General features: G+C 42.0%; 1 protein-coding gene across 1 annotated transcript; it reads right to left on the bottom strand.

Annotated features, from left to right (window-relative positions):
- Positions 1–3,357: 3,357 nt before the first annotated feature.
- On the bottom strand, positions 3,358–12,541 carry LOC306934137 (uncharacterized protein; the record flags this gene model as incomplete). The annotated part of the gene is made up of 4 exons (XM_079516627.1): positions 12,143–12,541; positions 9,751–9,867; positions 8,433–8,522; positions 3,358–3,422 (listed from the first exon to the last, which is right to left on the bottom strand). Exons 1-4 carry the CDS (start codon positions 12,429–12,431, stop codon positions 3,358–3,360), a joined length of 561 nt encoding a protein of 186 aa, XP_079372753.1. The 5' UTR covers positions 12,432–12,541.
- Between the last annotated feature and the right edge of the window lie 8,887 nt (positions 12,542–21,428).

Genomic DNA, 21,428 nt, shown 5'->3' on the forward strand with positions numbered 1-21,428 from the left:
CTAAATTCCCTAATGAATGATGGAAACACTGATGGACCAGATTACTGATGTTTTAACTGAACCCTAGTCCGATTCATGGTACATTCAGATTAATCTAGTCCGATTAATGGTACATTCAGATTGATCTAGTCCGATTATTGGTACATTAAGATTGATCCAGGAGTCAACGCATAGATGCAAATCACATTGTTAATGTTAAAACCGATTACCGATTAATCGGTTCATCTTCACATCCTTAGTACCGACACACTTTCACCCCTGATGATAGCTCCACAAGAGATCAGAATAACTCACCCCTTCAGACTCCACTTTAGCCATAGCACATGACTAGTCTTTACGACCATGCAGTCTTATGCAGAGGTTAAAATGTAATTGCAAATGTAGTGAGCGATTACTATAGAAGCCTGCCTGGCTTGTCTGTCTGTCTGTCTGTCACGCTGTAACACCACCTGCCCGCCACCAGAGGGTGCAACTGTATCACACACAACAACACACACACGCACGCACACACACGCACACACACACTTTAACACACACAAACTTTAACACACACACACTCTAAAAAGTTCACGCGTCTTACTTGTTTAGATAGCATGTTATTTAGACGAATGCTGGGTTCATTTGTTGACCTGGCATCCTACAGTTTGTCTAGTTTCAATGTACAGATTATTTATTGTCTGACATTAGTGTTTAGACTTACGCTAGGTTCATGGTTTACCTACAGTATGATGCTAGATCACTGAGACACTACACTGTCTCTATACATTTGATGAATGTGCTTACCTAGCTTACTGTAAGTTGCTCTGGACAAAGAGCATCTGCTAAATGCCTAAATAGTAAAGTGTAAAGAGCTTGAAACTTACTGAGATCTATGTGGTCTTCAGGTTCCTGTTTAAGGTGGTCTTCAGGTTCCTGTTTAAGGTGGTCTTCAGGTGGTTCCTGTTTAATAGAAACAGTGGTGTCTGGAGGACTGATCTTCACCTGCAGACTGGACTCCACACACTGGTCTGGAATGAAGGAATACAATAAGGACTTTAACAATGAGGACTTTGATGTGACATTTATGATGGGACACGAATAATGGCTTCAATTAGGGATGTTAAACGACTCATATTTGGCGAGTCGGCGTGTCGTGGCCATTTACAGACGTGTCGGTCTATTTTACTGTTTTACTTTTTCAATCAGTTGACAGGAGAGCACAGTTTTGGTGCAAAACTGTGTGGGGGTCCCCGGAACTTCCAGACCGTGGCAGGCCGGTTCCGGCAAGCCGCCCGCGTCCGAAATGGTCGAGAAATGACAGAGTTACCGTGTGGGGGTCATTGAACTGTGTACTGTACTGGACTGCACTGCCACACCCGAAATCATCATATATACAGTTAATATGTGACACAAAAAAAATCCATGCAGTGGTATTGTCTGCGAGGCTTTCTCCACCAAGTGTCACATTGCGCAGCCAGCCCCACACACACACACACACACACACACACACACACACACACACACACACACACACACACACACACACACACACACACACACACACACACACACACACACAGTTGCACCACTCAAAAAATGTCGCAAATGGAAAATCTATATTCCATCTCTGTACTATCTTTGACTCGTTTGTCTGTCGCTCTAATTTAGCTATGGGTCGACAGGGATTATTATTCATTGTTAGAAAATGTTCGGGTGGTCTGATCTCCGCCTCGATCCCCTCACGTCAAAACAGTTCTCAATGTTTACAACTTGACTTGATGAAAAGACATGTGGACATGGAACCAGAGAGAGGGAAAAACACCACAAGAGTGAACTGACGAGACACACGTGTGTTCTCTCCTCAGTGAATAAATAGTGATCAGACACATGTGTTCTCTCCTCAGTGAATACATAGTGATCAGACACGTGTGTCCTCAGTGAATACATAGTGATCAGACACACGTGTGTTCTCTCCTCAGTGAATGAATGTTATGTTGCAAACAGATCATGATACGCATCTAGTAGTCGGCATGTTGTTAGCTGAGGAAGGCCAACCGGGCCGAAACGCGTACGTTGTTCACTCTCGTCAAGAGGTAAATAAAATCATGCAAAAAGGACACGTAATGAGTGTTGGCATTTTCTTCATTTTGGCGTGTTGTTAGCTCCCTAGCCGAGATAGCCTGGACGCAGCACGTTGACTGTCAGAGATATCAATTAAATAAACGCTGTGTGGCTTTTGGGCGTCAGCTGACAAAATAACATATCCTTCAACACTCTCCAAAACACAACAACAGTAATGCTTCCCTCACATCACACAAGTGTGATTGTTTTCTTTAAGTTTGCTTTTATTGTGAAAAGGATAGGAAAATAAGTCATTGGCTTCAGGCTACACCTTTAGATCAAATCCATTTGTTGTGGAAGAAGAAATCCCAGTGAGGGGCGATCTTATCATCATACATCATTATACATCACATTCCGTGCTCAACCAATGAAATCATCACTAAATGTCATTCCGGCCAATCACCTTTGGCATTGTCACTTTTCTGCCCTCACATTTATCTTCAATATGTACTTTGCTCAGCCAATCAAATCATCGCTATGGGGTGATCAGCCAATCACAAGCCAATGTTTGTGTTCACACAAACCATGAAAGCTGGGCATAGGAAGGCCTTGTGTCCCTCGAATCCACGGAATGTTCTTTTCTATGGCCAAAAATAAACTACTACTACACAATCTGCATGCAGTGTCTGTTGCATTGTCGTCAACTAAGAACACTGTCGGACGTCATAATGTAGTTGACTTACTTTACTCTTGTTAGATTAGAATTAATAGGTGATTTAAAACAGTTGGGAAAAACTCATGAGAATCGTCCACCACACACACACACACACACACACACACGAAATGTAACCATGTTTACCAACCTGCTCTGTGTAGTCTGATGTGTGGCTGTTGCATCACGTCCAGCAGTTTGTTCTGTTTCTCCAGCAGAGTTTCTAGTGTCTCCATCTCTCTCTGGAAGAGGTTGTACATGAACTCTCCCACCGCGCTGAGGCGCTCCAACACAAACACTCTGACATTAAGCGTCACACTACAAACATCAACACCACGCTGTTTGTCCAAAACACACAATATCTCCTCTCCCACCGATGTCATGTGTTCATTTATCTTCAGCCGCACATACTGACTACTTTTACCTCCTTTAGGAGACATTTTCACATGTGTAAAGCTCTCGGTTCCTACTGTAATATAGACTACTAATAATGTGTAAAATGTGTCTTTTCTTACGTCGAGGATCACAAACAAAAAGGTTCCACAACTTTCCGCCTCTCCGATTCCGCCATTACGGTTGAAAACAAAACCAGTGACCACATACATTTACTTCCGTGTCAACGTGTAGAGCAAGCGCAGCAAAGGATGCAGGCGCTGCTGCCTGTCGCCACCTGGTGGAGGACGTGTGTAACTGTTACTGAATACAAGGATGGTGATTGGTGATTGGAATTCTTTATAGGAATAATAACCCCTTGTGTCTTTTTCGAGAAGGTCCTAGACACAATACAATGTTTACACTTTAACAACGTAAAGGAATAGAAACAAATAACACAGAAACTACAACAACCAAATCAACCAAACATTAACAAATAGACCTATAGGCCTACAAATCATTGGGTTATCACTGGCACAAGTGTGAGAGAGAGTATATTTATTTTAAAATAAAATAGAATATCTGTATAGGCTACAAATTGCATTATCTTCTTTCTTTCTTTCTTTTCTTTTTCTTTCTTTTCTTTTTTTCCCAACCCAGGTTCATGTTTTAGGTTATTAGAGACATTTTAAGTATTTTACTTTACTTACTTTCATTTTAGCGATTTAAGCTATTTTTGACAGGGGGCGGGGCATTCGAACAAGTGGCTAAATGTTTTTTTTGCTATTGTCCTACCACAGGGGTTCTCAACGTTTTTGGCCGGGGACCCCCAAAAATGCTTTGGCAACGTCTCGGGACCCCCGCCCCGCCCCCTCCCGACCCCCAATATAAATTGACTGCTACATTAACCTTAATAATAGAGACAATAGGCCTACACCATAAATAAACCAGATATAATCATTAGGGAAGGTGTATGCATGTACTATGTGTACTATATGTAAACTCTTCATTTCCATTTTCCAGCCATTCAGTTGCAAAAAAAAATAATATTTTATTTAACTACAAATTCCACGCCCCCAAATGAAACAGCGGCCCCACTTCTGGTCCGTTTCAACTGTGTACTGCAGCTGTCAATGCAATCTTTATGAGAGGCATCATAAAATACCCTAATTTCACTGGTTCATTACTGAGGCTGTAGCGAATTTTTTTGTGTTCTAATAAAGTGTCCCATATGTTTGATTTGTCCTTTTCAATGTCACATACCTGCCATCTCAATATACATCCCACAATGTACTATAATATACTCCACCATATAAAATTAAAGTATATGGTTAAAATCCAAAATAATTGCCATCTTGAAAACGATGCCTTTCCAGAAGTTATTTTTCCCCAATTTTTTTGTATGTTACTTAGCACACCCAATACTAATATAATCCATTGGAAAATCTCTTATCAATTATTTTGATTTGTAAACATATACTAATCAATTTAATATTAGATTCATCGCAAACAGACCACTAGGGGGCGAGCCCAACTCGTTTGCGATGGTTTTTGAAAACCTTATAACCATGCCTACCACCATGCCAAAAATCAAAAACTTGTCACCAAGTGCACAATTTTAACAAATTGGGACCCAGCTAGATTGGCAATTTTACAAATTACAATTTAGGCATTTGGTGAATGGGACTTAATCCATTGCGACTGAATATCTTTAAAGGTACAGCCAGTACAACAGGTTAAAAACATGGCAAATGGACGACACACGACAAGCCAGAGGTTTGTTGTGTCCACATGAACACATTCACTGCCATTGACGTGCCTGCGGACGTCTTCCCAAATCCGGGTGCATGCGTTTGGTCTGACGTACTAACAGTCCGACAGGCATTAGTCCAACATCCTAAACCCCAACCTAAACCTAACCTCACAGGGAAGCCACGGGTGAGTTTTAACCGGCCACACATGTGTCTTAACACATTCAGGATGGGAACCCCTTTCAGTGTTTTAAGGATTAAGTTATACTTTAGCTATTGAAAAATAACAGATCTACAAGCTCGTAGCGCGGAAAAATCGTGAAAATAGGCCTATATTCTTTCAGAGCGAACGTTTTTAACTCAAATCTTTGCTTCTGAAGGGGTCCCTATAGAAAAACATATTTTCAGATGGGGGCCCACAGCCAAATAGAGATAATTATGGGGGTCCTTAGCATGAAAAAGGTTGAGAACCACTGACATAGAAACACAGAAATAGAAACGAAATATAGAAATAGAAACGTTTTTCAGAAAACTTTTAGTATTTAGAAGAGATTTTTTTTAGAATCGGCCTCAGTCCTAAATGGGTTAACCAGCAATGCATGTTGGGAGCCACGGACGAATGCCTGTCGGACTGTTAGTATCTCTGAACAACGTATGCGCCAACCCAAATACAACACTTATAAGAAGGTCCATTCCCCACGCTACAAGTTAATGCGCGTGCACTGGTGTGAAGATGACGGTCAGGTTCATAGACATAGAAAGGTAGTCGCCTCCTTTGTTTCTCGAGCACCATCTTACAGGGAACGAAGCCACAGAAGCTTCTGCGTGAGTCAGAGCGGACGTTCGGTACGCCAATCAGAGGAAGGCGGGTCTTAGTCACTTGAGTGGCAGCGTGCCCTAAGACGGAAATAGCAAGATCTCTGTTTTACTTCCCGTATCTGCGTGACGTGGGCACACACCATTTTAGGAGACCGGAAGCTGGTTGGAGTCTGTGACATGAATTTGGACTTTTTCCATAACTGTCTTGGTTGATTGGGGCTGATTTGGGAATCATGACATTTTGCCATCTGTTATTTATTTCACATTCACAATCAGGTCATACACACCACCTGTGAAAAAATAAATGCTTTTCCCTATAAAGACAAGTTTGACTGACTATGTCACAATAACAAAACATTGTGCAGCAGTAGGCTGTACTAAAAGGTATGTTGGAGAAGAAGCAAACCACGCCTACCATTTGTAGGATTTGTACCATTTTGCCTCTAGTGGCTCCAAACCGGGATCGACTATCTTTGTATATTAAAAGTCTTTGGTGTACCTTCTGCACTTCCGCTTGACTTCCACCTTGTCTGTGATACAGGTCGCTCCAAATAATTGCAATGAGGTATCTAGCTTTTTATATCTATGTTAGGGTTCAGCATTTGTGAACCATGACCCAGCAGTGATTGGCACTAGCCAATGGGAGGACAGATACACCCTGTGTTCACTCCACTGGGCGGGGTTTCATTCAGTGATCCAGCAGCACTTGAAATACAAGGCAGACGATCCAGAGCAAACACAACACATGCACTCGGATTTCAATAAATGTAAACATCTTTATTGGTGGTGAATGGCCTGAATACCTAGCACTGTTTACCCCATCCGGATAGCTTAGGTTAAAACAAAACAAAACAAATCATCAGGAAGTAATGCACAACTTTCACACAAGGGCTCATAGTAACTGGAACAGGTGGATACTGATGGCCATGCCCTCTGGTTCAGCTAAATATTTCCCCTTGCTGTATGAGTCATCATGTGTTTTTTTTGAGTACTCGACTGACCAAAGGCTTTGCTACAAACATTACAAGTGAAGGGCTTTTCTCCGGTATGAGTCCTCATGTGTGTTTTTAGATTACTCAACTCACCAAAGGCTTTGCTACAAACTTTACAAGTGAAGGGCTTTTCTCCGGTATGAGTTCTCATGTGTTTTCTTAGAGTACTCAACTGACCAAAGGCTTTGCTACAAACATTACAAATGAAGGGCTTTTCTCCGGTATGAGTTCTCATGTGTTTTCTTAGAGTACTCAACAAACCAAAGGCTTTGCTACAAACTTTACAAGTGAAGGGCTTTTCTCCGGTATGAGTTCTCATGTGTTTTCTTAGAGCACTGCTGTCACCAAAGCCTTTCCTACAAACTTTACAAGTGAAGGGCTTTTCTCCGGTATGAGTCCTCATGTGTGTTTTTAGATTACTCAACTCACCAAAGGCTTTGCTACAAACTTTACAAGTGAAGGGCTTTTCTCCGATATGAGTTCTCATGTGTTTTCTTAGAGTACTCAACTGACCAAAGGCTTTGCTACAAACATTACAAATTAAGGGCTTTTCTCCGGTATGAGTTCTCATGTGTTTTCTTAGAGTACTCAACTGACCAAAGGCTTTGCTACAAACTTTACAAGTGAAGGGCTTTTCTCCGGTATGTGTTCTCATGTGTTTTCTTAGAGCACTGCTGTCACCAAAGCCTTTCCTACAAACTTTACAAGTGAAGGGCTTTTCTCCGGTATGAGTTCTCATGTGTTTTTTTAGATCACTCATCTCAGCAAAGGCTTTTCTACAAACTTTACAAGTGAAGGGCTTTTCTCCGGTATGAGTCCTCATGTGTTTTCTTAGAGTACTGCTGTCACCAAAGCCTTTCCTACAAACTTTACAAGTGAAGGGCTTTTCTCCGGTATGAGTTCTCATGTGTTTTTTTAGATCACTCATCTCAGCAAAGGCTTTTCTACAAACTTTACAAGTGAAGGGCTTTTCTCCTGTATGAGTCCTCATGTGTGATTTTAGGTGACCCTTTTGACTAAAGCCTTTTCTACAAACTTCACAAGTAACTGGCTTTTCTCCTGTATGAGTCGTCATGTGTGATTTTAGGTGACCCTTTTGACTAAAGACTTTTCTACAAACTGAACAAGTAAATGGTTTTTCCCCTGTATGGGTCATCATGTGTCTTTTTATATGACACAAGTGACTTAATCCTTTGCTACACACTGAACAAGAGAAGGGCTTTTTTCCTGTATGAGTCATCATGTGTCTTTTTAGACTTCCCTTATGATTAAACCTTTTGCAACACATTGCACAACTAAAATTTGTCTTCCCTGTGTGACTCTGCATGGAGTGAGTTTCTTTTGATGGTTTCAGGTCCCGGGACATCTTGTTGCTCAAAGACCTTCTCTGTCCTTCCACATGTTGTGTCTTGTGTGATTTCAGTGTGTTTAAAGGTGACTGATCTACACTGGGCTGCCACTCATCACTGTCTTCAGTGATGTCAGATTCAGAACAGTGTGAAGAGAGGAGCTGCTCATCACTAGCTGGTTGTGATGTTCCACAGTCCTCTACATCAGCTTGTGTTTTCATGTGTTCAGTTGAGGTGCTGGCTACAGGCTCTGTGTCTCTGTTCTCACCATCATCATCATGTTCACTTTTCACTGCTAGTAATGTCAGCATTGGCCTATCAACCTCTTCTGGTCTTTGAAGTAGCTCCTCCTGCTCCTCTTTAATGTGTGGAGGCTCTGGTTCCTCCTGGACCAGACTGGAGCTCCTCTCCTCTTCAGAGGAAACCTCCTCTTTACACACAGGGAGGTGCAGGACGTCTAGGGAAAACACAGGGCGGTGCAGGGAGTCTAGGGAAAAGACAGGGAGGTGCAGGGAAAAGACACAATGAGAAACGGTAAAAGTTAGATTTCTTTTTCATGCAGTGTTTCCTCTGTTACATGAAAAGCTAGTGCACACAGTAGTGCTCAGGTGCAGTTCTCAACAATGGAAAAAAAAGTATTCACATCGGTTAAAAAAGCTCAGCTGTTTTTATTGCGCTCTAAATTCCCTAATGAATGATGGAAACACTGATGGACCAGATTACTGATGTTTTAACTGAACCATAGTCCGATTCATGGTACATCCAGATTGATCTAGTCCGATTCATGGTACATTCAGATTGATCTAGTCCGATTATTGGTACATTCAGATTGATCCAGGAGTCAACGCATAGATGCAAATCACATTGTTAATGTTAAAACCGATTACCAATTCATCGGTTCATCTTCACATCCTTAGTACCAACACACTTTCACCCCTGATGATAGCTCCACAAGAGATCCGAATAACTCACCCCTTCAGACTCCACTTTAGCCGTAGCACATGACTAGTCTTTACGACCATGCAGTCTTATTCAGAGGTTAAAATCTAATTGCAAATGTAGTGAGCGATTACTATAGAAGCCTGCCTGGCTTGTCTGTCTGTCTTTCACGCTGTAACACCACCTGCCCGCCACCAGAGGGTGCAACTGTATCACACACACACAAACACACACACACACACACACACACACACACACACACACACACACACACAGTAGAAAACTTTAAAAAATCTTTAAAAAAAGAAAGGAAAAAAAAAGAAAAACTCTTAAAGACTTGAATCTTTAAAAAAAAAACTTTAGAAAAGAGAAAAAAAGGGTGTGTGTGTGTGTGTGTCAGACTGCCACAACAGCTGCGTTTGCTTCCCGCGTTCACGCGTCTTACTTGTTTAGAATCTAAATGAACCCAGCATATGTCTAAATAACATCTAAACGTTAGATAGCATGTTATTTAGACAGATGCTAGGTTAATTTCATGACCTGGCATCCTACAGTCTGTCTAGTTTCAATGTACAGATTATTTATTATGCGATATTATAGTGTTTAGACTCATGCTAGGTTCATGGTTTACCTACAGTATGATGCTAGATCACTGAGACACTACACTGTCTCTATACATTTGATGAATGTGCTTACCTTGCTTACTGTAAGTTGCTCTGGACAAAGAGCATCTGCTAAATGCCTAAATAGTAAAGTGTAAAGAGCTTGAAACTTACTGAGATTAAGGTGGTCTTCAGGTTCCTGTTTAAGATGGTCTTCAGGTTCCTGTTTAATAGAAACAGTGGTGTCTGGAGGACTGATCTTCACCTGCAGACTGGACTCCACACACTGGTCTGGAATGAAGAAATACAATAAGGATTTTAACAATGAGGACTTTGATGTGACATGGATGAGGACTTTATGATGGGACACGAATAATGGCTTCAATTAGGGATGTTAAACGACTCATATTTGGCGAGTCAGCGTGTCGTGGCCATTTACAGACGTGTCGATCTATTTTACTCTTTCAATCAGTTGATAGGAGAGCACAGTTTTGGTGCAAAACTGTGTAGGGGTCCCCGGAACTTCCAGGCCGGTTTTGGCGAGCCACCCCGCATCCGAAATGGTCGAGAAATGACAGAGTTACCGTGTGGGCGTCCCCGGGTGTCATTATACTGTACTGTACTGCACTGCCACATCCAAAATCATCATATATACAGTTAATATGTGACACTTGGTGGTGAAAACCCACCAAACGCTATTGTCGTGGTCGGACGGACACAGCCAGCCAGCCAGGGACCCAGGGACACACAAAGCTCTGAAATGGAGTGGTTGCAACACTCAAAACTAAATACATGTGTTAATCTGTACGCTACAGCAGTAGGCTGGAACTCTTCACTAGCCTCGCGTAGCCAGACGAATCTGCCATTGCAAAAAATAAGAAATCCATGCAGTGGTATTGTCTGCGAGGCTTTCTCCACCAAGTGTCACATTGCGCAGCCAGCCAGCCAGCCAGCCACACACACACCATCTGTACTATCTTTGACTCGTTTGTCTGTCACTCTAATTTAGCTATGGGTCGACAGGGATTATTATTCATTGTTAGAAAATGTTCGGGTGGTCTGATCTCCGCCTCGATGCCCTCACGTCAAAACAGTTTACAACTTGACTTGATGAGAAGACATGTGGACATGGAACCAGAGAGAGGGAAAAACACCACGAGAGTGAACTGACGAGTGATCAGACACGCGTGTGTTCTCTCCTCAGTGAATAAATAGTGATCAAACACACGTGTGTTCTCTCCTCAGTGAATACATAGTGATCAGACATACATAGTGATCAGACACACGTGTGTTCTCTCCTCAGTGAATGAATAGCAGTTATGTTGCACACAGATCATGATACGCATCGTCTAATAGTCGATGTGTTGTTAGCTGAGGAAGGCCAACCAGGCCGAAACGCGTACGTTGTTCACTCTCGTCAGAGGTAAATAAAATCATGCAAAAAGGACACGTAATGAGTGTTGGCATTTTCTTCATTTTGGCGTGTTGTTAGCTCCCTAGCCGAGATAGCCTGGACGCAGCACGTTGACTGTCAGAGATATCAATTAAATAAACGCTGTGTGGCTTTTGGGCATCAGCTGACAAAATAACATATCCTTCAACATTCTCCAAAACACATGGAGGCTCTCTACATGTGCTCAAACGAGCATTACAGCACGTGATCAGTTCGCACCGTGAGTCTAAAACTTTCAATGTTATTGTTGTGTGCTGATTCATTATTACTTGTGGCCGGATGGTAACCACAAGGTTGCCAGTTCGAACCCGGGCTCCCCCAGAGTTAGTGTTGCAGTGTCCTTGAGCAAGACACTGGTTGGTGCCTTGCATGGTTTCTGCCGCCATCGGTGTGTGAATGTGTGTGTGAATGGGTGAATGAAATGCACAATCTTTGTAAAGCGCCTTGGATAAAGGCGCTATATAAATGCAACATTTACCATTTATGATGATAAGAGCATCCCTCACATCACACAAGTGTGATTGTTTTCTTTAAGTTTGCTTTTATTGTGAAAAGGATAGGAAAGTAAGTCATTGGCTTCAGGCTACACCTTTAGATCAAATCCATTTGTTGTGGAAGAAGAAATCCCAGTGAGGGGCGCTCTTATCATCATACATCATTATACATCACATTCCGTGCTCAACCAATTAAATCATCACTAATGTCATTCCGGCCAATCACTTTTGGCATTGTCACTTTTCTGCCCTCACATTTATCTTCAATATGTACTTTGCTCAGCCAATCAAATCATCGCTATGGGGTATTCAGCCAATCACAAGCCAATGTTTGTGTTCACACAAACCATGAAAGCTGGGCATAGGAAGGGCTTGTGTCGCTCGAATCCACGCAATGTTCTTTCTATGGCCAAAATAAACTACAAAATCTGCATGCAGTGTCTGTTGCATTGCCGTCAACTAAGAACACTGTCGGACGTCATAATGTAGCTGACTTACTTTACTCTTGTTAGATTAGAATTAATAGGTGATTTAAAACAGTTGAAAAAACTTGTGAGAATCGTCCACCAAACACACACACACGCACACACACACGAAATGTAACCATGTGTTTACCAACCTGCTCTGTGTAGTCTAATGTGTGGCTGTAGCATCACGTCCAGCAGTTTGTTCTGTTTCTCCAGCAGAGTTGCTAGTGTCTCCATCTCTCTCTGGAAGAGGTTGTACATGAACTCTCCCACCGCGCTAACGCGCTCCAACACAAACACTCTGACATTAAGCGTCACACTACAAACATCAACACCACGCTGTTTGTCCAAAACACACAATATCTCCTCTCCCGCCGACGTCATGTGTTCATTTATCTTCAGCCGTACAGACTGACTCATTTTACCTCCTTTAGGAGACATTTTCACATGTGTAAAGCTCTCGGTTCCTACTGTAATATAGCCTACCAATAATGTGTAAAATGTGTCTTTTCTTACGTCGAGGATCACAAAGAGGTTCCACAACTTTCCGCCTCTCCGATTCCGCCATTATGGTTGAAAATAAAACCACACACATTTACTTCCGTGTCAACGTGTCACGAGCATGCGCAGCAAAGGATGCAGGCGCTGCTGTCTGTCGCCACCTGGTGGAGGACGTTTGTATAACTGTTACTGAATACAAGGATGGTGATTGGTGATTGGAATTCTTTATAGGAATAATAACCCCTTATGTCTCTTTCGAGAAGGTCCTAGTCCTAGACACAATACAATGTTTACACTTTAACAACATAAAGGAATAGAAACAAATAACACAGAAACTACAACAACCAAATCAACCTAACATTAACAAATAGGCCTATAGGCCTACAAATCATTGGGTTATCACTGGCACAAGTGTGAGAGAGAGTATATTTATTATTGCATTATCTTCATTCTTTCTTTCTTTCTCTTTCTTTATTTTCTTTTTTTCCCAACTATACTATACTATACTATACTATATGTAAACTCTTCATTTCCATTTTCCAGCCATTCAGTTGCAAAAAAATAATATTTTATTTATTTATGTATTTTTTAGAAATGTATTTGGGGACCCCCAAAATAATTTGGCGACCCCCCGAGGGGTCGCGACCCACGGGTTGAGAACCCCTGTCCTACCAGACCCCAGGAAATTACATCTGGCCACAAAGCATCATGAGATCTACTGAATGTGAAGGGGGATATCAATCAATCTTTATTTCAGACCCAGGAGGATCCATATCACAAACAATACAATATAACAGTAAATATACTAGGATACTAGGGGGATGCCATAGAGACATACGGGGACTACAAATGTCACGCCCCCAAATGAGACAGCGGCCCCGAGGCATCATAAAATACCCTAATTTCACTGGTTCATTACTGAGGCTGTAGCGATTTTTTTTAGTGATGGGTCGGTCGTGAGCGACTCGTTCACAAGACCCGATTCATTGCCGTGAGCGTGAATCGAATCGCTCACGCCTTGAAGTGAATCGGTTCGTGCTTTCGTTCACCCCCCCCCCCCCCCCCCCGGCACGCACACACACACACACACGGAACGGCGATCGTCGATCGGCTATTGAGCTCAGCTGAGTCTGACACGTTTCTTCTGAGAATTGTAATGAATAGCCTACTACTAACGACTCGAGATGCAAATATGCAGCAGTAGATTAGACTAGTTCTGGCCGTGTATAGCCTCGAAAGCAATCGGTAATTTGGTTGTATAGGAGTCGAGTGGCTACTAAGTGTGTCTTTTGTCATCCAACATACCACACAACACTACAACAACAGTATGAATAGGCTATGACTAACGAGATGCAAGTATGCAACATTCTTGGGTGTAGCCTCGAATTGGTAATTTGGTATGCTAACTGTATTGGAGTCGATCGAGTGGCTACTAAGTGTGTCTTTTGTCCAAAACAGTCATCCAACATTTACCACACAACAGTAGCCTACTAGTGCAAAACATAAAACCACGTATTTGTATACAAATGGAAGTGTACACTACACTACTTGCTTTTCCCTTTTTACCTCCTTTATGATGATGATTTCCTGTTATTTGGCTATATAGAAGTCTATATTTGTAATGTCTAAATGTTACGATGAATTGAACAAGGTGGACGCTCTTGTAAACAAGTGTAATCCTTTATTGGTCGTCCACTCAGTTTTTTTTTGTAATGAGTTGTGCTTGAAATGTAGGCTACTGTAATTCTGCAAACTGTTAATAAATACTTCAATCAAATCAATCTGCGTGACCCATATACAGTACAGTGTTTGGCAATGACTTAAGGAGGTCTCAAAACAAAAATAACCTGGAAGCGCCACTGAACCGTGAACGTGATCGAATCATTGAATCGGATCATTGCCGTGAGCGTGAATCGAATCGCTCACTCACTGAAATGATCCGTTTGGCCCATCACTAATTGACACTAATTGTCCACACTATTGATCCATAATATATAAATGATAGATAAGGGTTCAGGACAACGAGGCCTTTTCGTGGAGGGGTCAGTCTGAAATTTGGACTTAGACAGTTTTTCGTCTGTGGTACTCATTTGTTGTATTTCGTTTTTTTACTATGTATTTGTTGAAAATGATCTAAAAAGTATCTTGCAAGACTATTATTAATACTCGTCTGGAGAATTCACTAGGTAGTTGAAAATGTCAGGATGTCACTCCTCCATTTAGCTGTGTTATTTTCCCATGCAACTATTCAGCCAAGTTAATTATACAACAAGTTGACAGCGGTAAAATACAAAAAAAACATTGTGCAGCAGTAGGCTGTACTAAAAAGTATGTTGGAGGAGAAGCAAACCATGCCTACTTAGGAGACCATTTGTAGGATTTGTACCATTTTGCCTCTAGTGGCTCCAACCGGGATCGACTATCTTTGTATATTAAAAGTCTTTGGTGTACCTTCTGCACTTCCGCCTTGTCTGTGATACAGGTCGCTCCAATGAATTGCAACGAGGTATCTAGCTTTTTATATCTCTGTTAAGGCTCATACATAGTTCACCGCGTCACAAGCCGCGGTGAAGAGCAAACCACCGCCACCGCTCCAGCCCTTCTCTCTCCAATCCAATCCACTTTGTTTATAAAGCACATTTTTATACAACAAGGTTGAAACAGGTTGCTGTAAACAAAGAAATACTAAAAATATCAGGGGAAAACAAAAAGCAACAACAACAACAACAGTACATAAACAGGGAAACATAAGGACAATGCAGTGGAAGCAGCAACTCTTAATCAGTATGTTCAAATGCCAAGGTGTACAAGTGAGTTTTCAGACGTGACTTAAACACAGACAAGGATTGCGAAGCTCTGACATGAGGTGGAAGTTCATTCCACAGTGTGGGTGCTACAACAGAAAATGACCTATCCCCCCGGGATTTCAGCTTTGATTTTGGGATTTTGAGAAGTGACTGGTCAGTCGACCTCAGGGCCCTTGTCGATACTTTCCGATATATAGACTGCTGCCAACCCATTTACAGACTTAAAAGCAAATATTAAGATCTTAAACTGGATCCTGTAACGCACAGGAAGCCAGTGTAGGGAGGCAAGGATCGGGGAGATGTGGTCATACTTCCGTGCCCCTGTTAAGAGGCGAGCGGCCGCGTTTTGGACTAACTGTAGTCGTGACAGACAGGCTTGGGTAACACCAACATACAGTGCATTACAGTAGTCAAGTCGGGTTGAAATAAAAGCATGAATAAGACGTTCGAAATCATTAAAAGTTACAGCAGACTTGACTTTCGCTAAAAGCCTCAACTGATAAAAACTGGATTTTACCACCTCTCTGTTTTTACTCACCACCGCTCAACGTTATTTCAGCTCCGGTGGTCACCTAACCACCGCAAATCCAGACTATGTATGAGCCTTTAGAGTTCAGCATTGGTGAACCATGACCCGGCAGTGATTGGCACTAGCCAATGGGAGGACAGATACACCCTGTGTTCACTCCACTGGGCGGGGTTTCATTCAGTGATCCAGCAGCACTCCAAATGCAAGGCGTCTGCCTTGCATTTCTGCCTTGCATTTCCAGAGCAAACACAACACATGCACTCGGATTTCAATAAATGTAAACATCTTTATTGGTGGTGAATGGCCTGAATACCTAGCACTGTTTACCCCATCCGGATAGCTTAGGTTAAAACAAAACAAAACAAATCATCAGGAAGTAATGCACAACATTCACACAAGGGCTCATAGGACACTGGAAACAGGTGGATACTGATGGCCATGCCCTCTGGTTCAGCTAAATATTTCCCCTTGCTGTATGAGTCTTCATGTGTGTTTTTAGATTACTCAACTGACCAAAGGCTTTGCTACAAACATTACAAGTGAAGGGCTTTTCTCCTGTATGAGTTCTCATGTGTGTGTTTAGATCACCGTTATCACGAAAGCCTTTGCTACAAACTGTACAAGTAACTGGCTTTTCTCCTGTATGAGTCGTCATGTGTGATTTTAGGTGACCCTTTTGACTAAAGACTTTTCTACAAACTGAACAAGTAAATGTTTTTTCCCCTGTATGGGTCGTCATGTGTCTTTTTAGATGACACGAGTGCCTAAATCCTTTGCTACACACTGAACAAGAGAAGGGCTTTTTTCCTGTATGAGTCATCATGTGTCTTTTTAGACTTCCCTCATTATTAAACGTTTTGCAACACACTGCACAACTAAAACTCATCTTCCCTGTGTGACTCTGCATGGAGTGAGTTTCTTTCGATGGTTTCAGGTCCCGGGACATCTTGTTGCTCAAAGGCAATCTCTGTCCTTCCACATGTTGTGTCCTGTGTGACTTCAGTGTGTTTAAAGGTGACTGATCTACACTGGGCTGCCACTCATCACTGTCTTCAGTGATGTCAGATTCAGAACAGTGTGAAGAGAGGAGCTGGTCATCACTAGCTGGTTGTGATGTTCCACAGTCCTCTACATCAGCTTGTGTTTGCATGTGTTCAGTTGAGGTGCTGGCTACAGGCTCTGTGTCTCTGTTCTCACCATCATCATCATGTTCACGTTTCACTGCTAGTAATGTCAGCATTAGCCCATCAACCTCATCTGGTCTTTGAAGTATCTCATCCTGCTCATCTTTAATGTGTGGATGCTCTGGTTCCTCCTGGACCAGACTGGAGCTCCTCTCTTCAGAGGAAACCTCTTTACACACAGGGTGGTGCAGGACATCTAGGGAAAACACAGGGAGGTGCAGGGATTCTGGGGAAAACACATGGAGGTGCAGGGAGTCTAGGGAAATGACACAATGAGAAACGGTAAAGATTTGATATTATTATTTGTTCATGCAGAGTTTCCTCTGTTAAATGAAAAGCTAGTGCACACAGTAGTGCTCAGGTGCAGTTCTCAACAATGGAACATAAAGTATTCACATCGGTTAAAAAAGCTCCGCTGTTTTTATTGCGCTCTAAATTCCCTAATGAATGATGGAAACACTGATGGACCAGATTACTGATGTTTTAACTGAACCCTAGTCAGATTCATGGTACATTCAGATTGATCTAGTCCGATTGATGGTACATTCAGATTGATCTAGTCTGATTCATGGTACATTCAGATTGATCTAGTCCGATTCATGGTACATTGATCTAGTCCGATTCATGGTACATTCAGATTGATCTAGTCTGATTCATGGTACATTCAGATTGATCTAGTCTGATTCATGGTACATTCAGATTGATCTAGTCTGATTCATGGTACATTGATCTAGTCCGATTCATGGTACATTCAGATTGATCTATTCTGATTCATGGTACATTCAGATTGATCTAGTCCGATTCATGGTACATTCAGATTGATCTCCGGTATGAGTTCTCATGTGATTTTTTAAACTACTCAACAAAGCAAAGGCTTTGCTACAAACATTACAAGTGAAGGGCTTTTCTCCTGTATGAGTTCTCATGTGTGTGTTTAGATCACCGTTATCACGAAAGCCTTTGCTACAAACTGTACAAGTAACTGGCTTTTCTCCTGTATGAGTCGTCATGTGTGATTTTAGGTGACCCTTTTGACTAAAGACTTTTCTACAAACTGAACAAGTAAATGTTTTTTCCCCTGTATGGGTCGTCATGTGTCTTTTTAGATGACACGAGTGCCTAAATCCTTTGCTACACACTGAACAAGAGAAGGGCTTTTTTCCTGTATGAGTCATCATGTGTCTTTTTAGACTTCCCTCATTATTAAACATTTTGCAACACACTGCACAACTAAAACTCATCTTCCCTGTGTGACTCTGCATGGAGTGAGTTTCTTTCGATGGTTTCAGGTCCCGGGACATCTTGTTGCTCAAAGGCAATCTCTGTCCTTCCACATGTTGTGTCCTGTGTGACTTCAGTGTGTTTAAAGGTGACTGATCTACACTGGGCTGCCACTCATCACTGTCTTCAGTGATGTCAGATTCAGAACAGTGTGAAGAGAGGAGCTGGTCATCACTAGCTGGTTGTGATGTTCCACAGTCCTCTACATCAGCTTGTGTTTTCATGTGTTCAGTTGAGGTGCTGGCTACAGGCTCTGTGTCTCTGTTCTCACCATCATCATCATGTTCACGTTTCACTGCTAGTAATGTCAGCATTAGCCCATCAACCTCATCTGGTCTTTGAAGTATCTCATCCTGCTCATCTTTAATGTGTGGATGCTCTGGTTCCTCCTGGACCAGACTGGAGCTCCTCTCTTCAGAGGAAACCTCTTTACACACAGGGTGGTGCAGGACATCTAGGGAAAACACAGGGAGGTGCAGGGATTCTGGGGAAAACACATGGAGGTGCAGGGAGTCTAGGGAAATGACACAATGAGAAACGGTAAAGATTTGATATTATTATTTGTTCATGCAGAGTTTCCTCTGTTAAATGAAAAGCTAGTGCACACAGTAGTGCTCAGGTGCAGTTCTCAACAATGGAACATAAAGTATTCACATCGGTTAAAAAAGCTCCGCTGTTTTTATTGCGCTCTAAATTCCCTAATGAATGATGGAAACACTGATGGACCAGATTACTGATGTTTTAACTGAACCCTAGTCAGATTCATGGTACATTCAGATTGATCTAGTCCGATTGATGGTACATTCAGATTGATCTAGTCTGATTCATGGTACATTCAGATTGATCTAGTCCGATTCATGGTACATTGATCTAGTCCGATTCATGGTACATTCAGATTGATCTAGTCTGATTCATGGTACATTCAGATTGATCTAGTCTGATTCATGGTACATTCAGATTGATCTAGTCTGATTCATGGTACATTGATCTAGTCCGATTCATGGTACATTCAGATTGATCTATTCTGATTCATGGTACATTCAGATTGATCTAGTCCGATTCATGGTACATTGATCTAGTCCGATTCATGGTACATTCAGATTGATCTAGTCCGATTCATGGTACATTGATCTAGTCCGATTCATGGTACATTCAGATTGATCTAGTCTGATTCATGGTACATTCAGATTGATCTAGTCTGATTCATGGTACAAATTGATCTAGTCCGATTCATGGTACATTCAGATTGATCTAGTCCGATTCATGGTACATTGATCTAGTCCGATTCATGGTACATTCAGATTGATCTAGTCTGATTCATGGTACATTCAGATTGATCTAGTCCGATTCATGTACATTGATCTAGTCCGATTCATGGTACATTCAGATTGATCCAGGAGTCAACACATCGATGCAAATCACAAACTGATTACCGATTCACCGGTTCATCTTCACTTTCTTAGTACCAACACATTTTCCGCGCTGATGATAGCTCCACAAGAAATCAGAATAAAACACACATTTCTGGGATAATCCTTGCACTTACCACTTCTGACTCCATTTTAGCCGTAGCACAGGTTAATTGCATGTGCTTACCTTGCTTACTGTAAATTGCTCTGGATAAGGAGCGTCTGCTAAATGCCTAAATAGTAAAGTGTAAAGAGCTTGAAACTTACTGAGATCTATGTGGTCTTCAGGTTCCTGTTTAAGGTGGTCTTCAGGTTCCTGTTTAAGGTGGTCTTCAGGTTCCTGTTTAATAGAAACAGTGGTGTCTGGAGGACTGATCTTCACCTGCAGACTGGACTCCACACACTGGTCTGGAATGAAGGAATACAATAAGGACTTTAACAATGAGGACTTTGATGTGACCTGGCTCTGGTTCCTCCTGGACCAGACTGGAGCTCCTCTCCTCTTCAGAGGAAACCTCCTCTTTATTATGTATTTGTTTCATGCAGTGTTTCCTCTGTTACATGAAAAGCTAGTGCACACAGTAGTGCTCAGGTGCAGTTCTCAACAATGGAAAATAAAGTATTCACATCGGTTAAAAAAGCGCAGCTGTTTTTATTGCGCTCTAAATTCCATAATGAATGATGGAAACACTGAATGACCAGATTACTGATGTTTTAACTGAACCCTAGTCCGATTCATGGTACATTCAGATTGATCTAGTCTAGGGCTGGGCGATATGACAAAATCTCATATCACGATATAGATTTTTTTTTATCACGATAACGATATACTCACGATATAGCATATTTTTTACGATACCGATTTTTTTAATCTAAAAAAATTATTTTTGTTCAGGCAGAGTACTTTACTGTAATGTACTTGGGCTGTACTGTACTGTACTGTACTGTACTGTACTGTACTGTACTGTACTGTACTGTACTGTACTGTACTGTACAAGCTCTCCTCACTGGCCACTGTCTGTGTGTTAGGCTGCACAACAGTGACACTTGGTGGTGACAATAATTATGCTATTTCCGTGCTGGGACACAGGGACACATAACCGTCTATAGTGGTTGCACCACTCAAAAAACAGGAAAAGAACACTTATGCCTTCAAAAGGCGTTTGACACTGTGAACCACTCCATACTGCTAAACAAGCTGAAGGCAATCGGTTTTGATGGCCCATCGTTAAACTGGGTGAGATCTTACCTTGAGGGAAGGAAACAGGTGGTCAATGTGAATGGTACCCTGTCTACTTCCCTCCCAGTAGAGTGTGGGGTCCCCCAAGGGAGCATCCTAGGGCCTCTACTGTTTCTAATTTATGTAAACGACATGAACTCGGCATGTAAATGCAATCTGTTCTTGTTCGCAGACGACTCAGCTCTCCTGGTCTCGGACAAAGATAAGTCGCAGGTCGAGAGAGTACTCAGCACAGAGCTCGGTAGCATCTGTCTTTGGCTCTCCGACAACAAATTGTCACTGCACCTTGGGAAAACTGAGTCTATTCTGTTTGGTTCAAGTCATAACCTCAACAAGTCCCCAGGCTTCACAGTTAGAGTGGGTGACAGTGTGGTCACAAATAGGGAAGAGGTCACTTACTTGGGTTGTATACTAGATAACAAACTCACGGGTGAAAAAATGGCAATGAAAGTTATCTCAAAGGTCAACCAGAGAACTCGTTTCTTGG

The sequence above is a fragment of the Electrona antarctica genome (assembly GCF_951216825.1).
Source record: "Electrona antarctica genome assembly, chromosome: 2".
NCBI classification, from domain to species: Eukaryota; Metazoa; Chordata; class Actinopteri; order Myctophiformes; family Myctophidae; genus Electrona; species Electrona antarctica.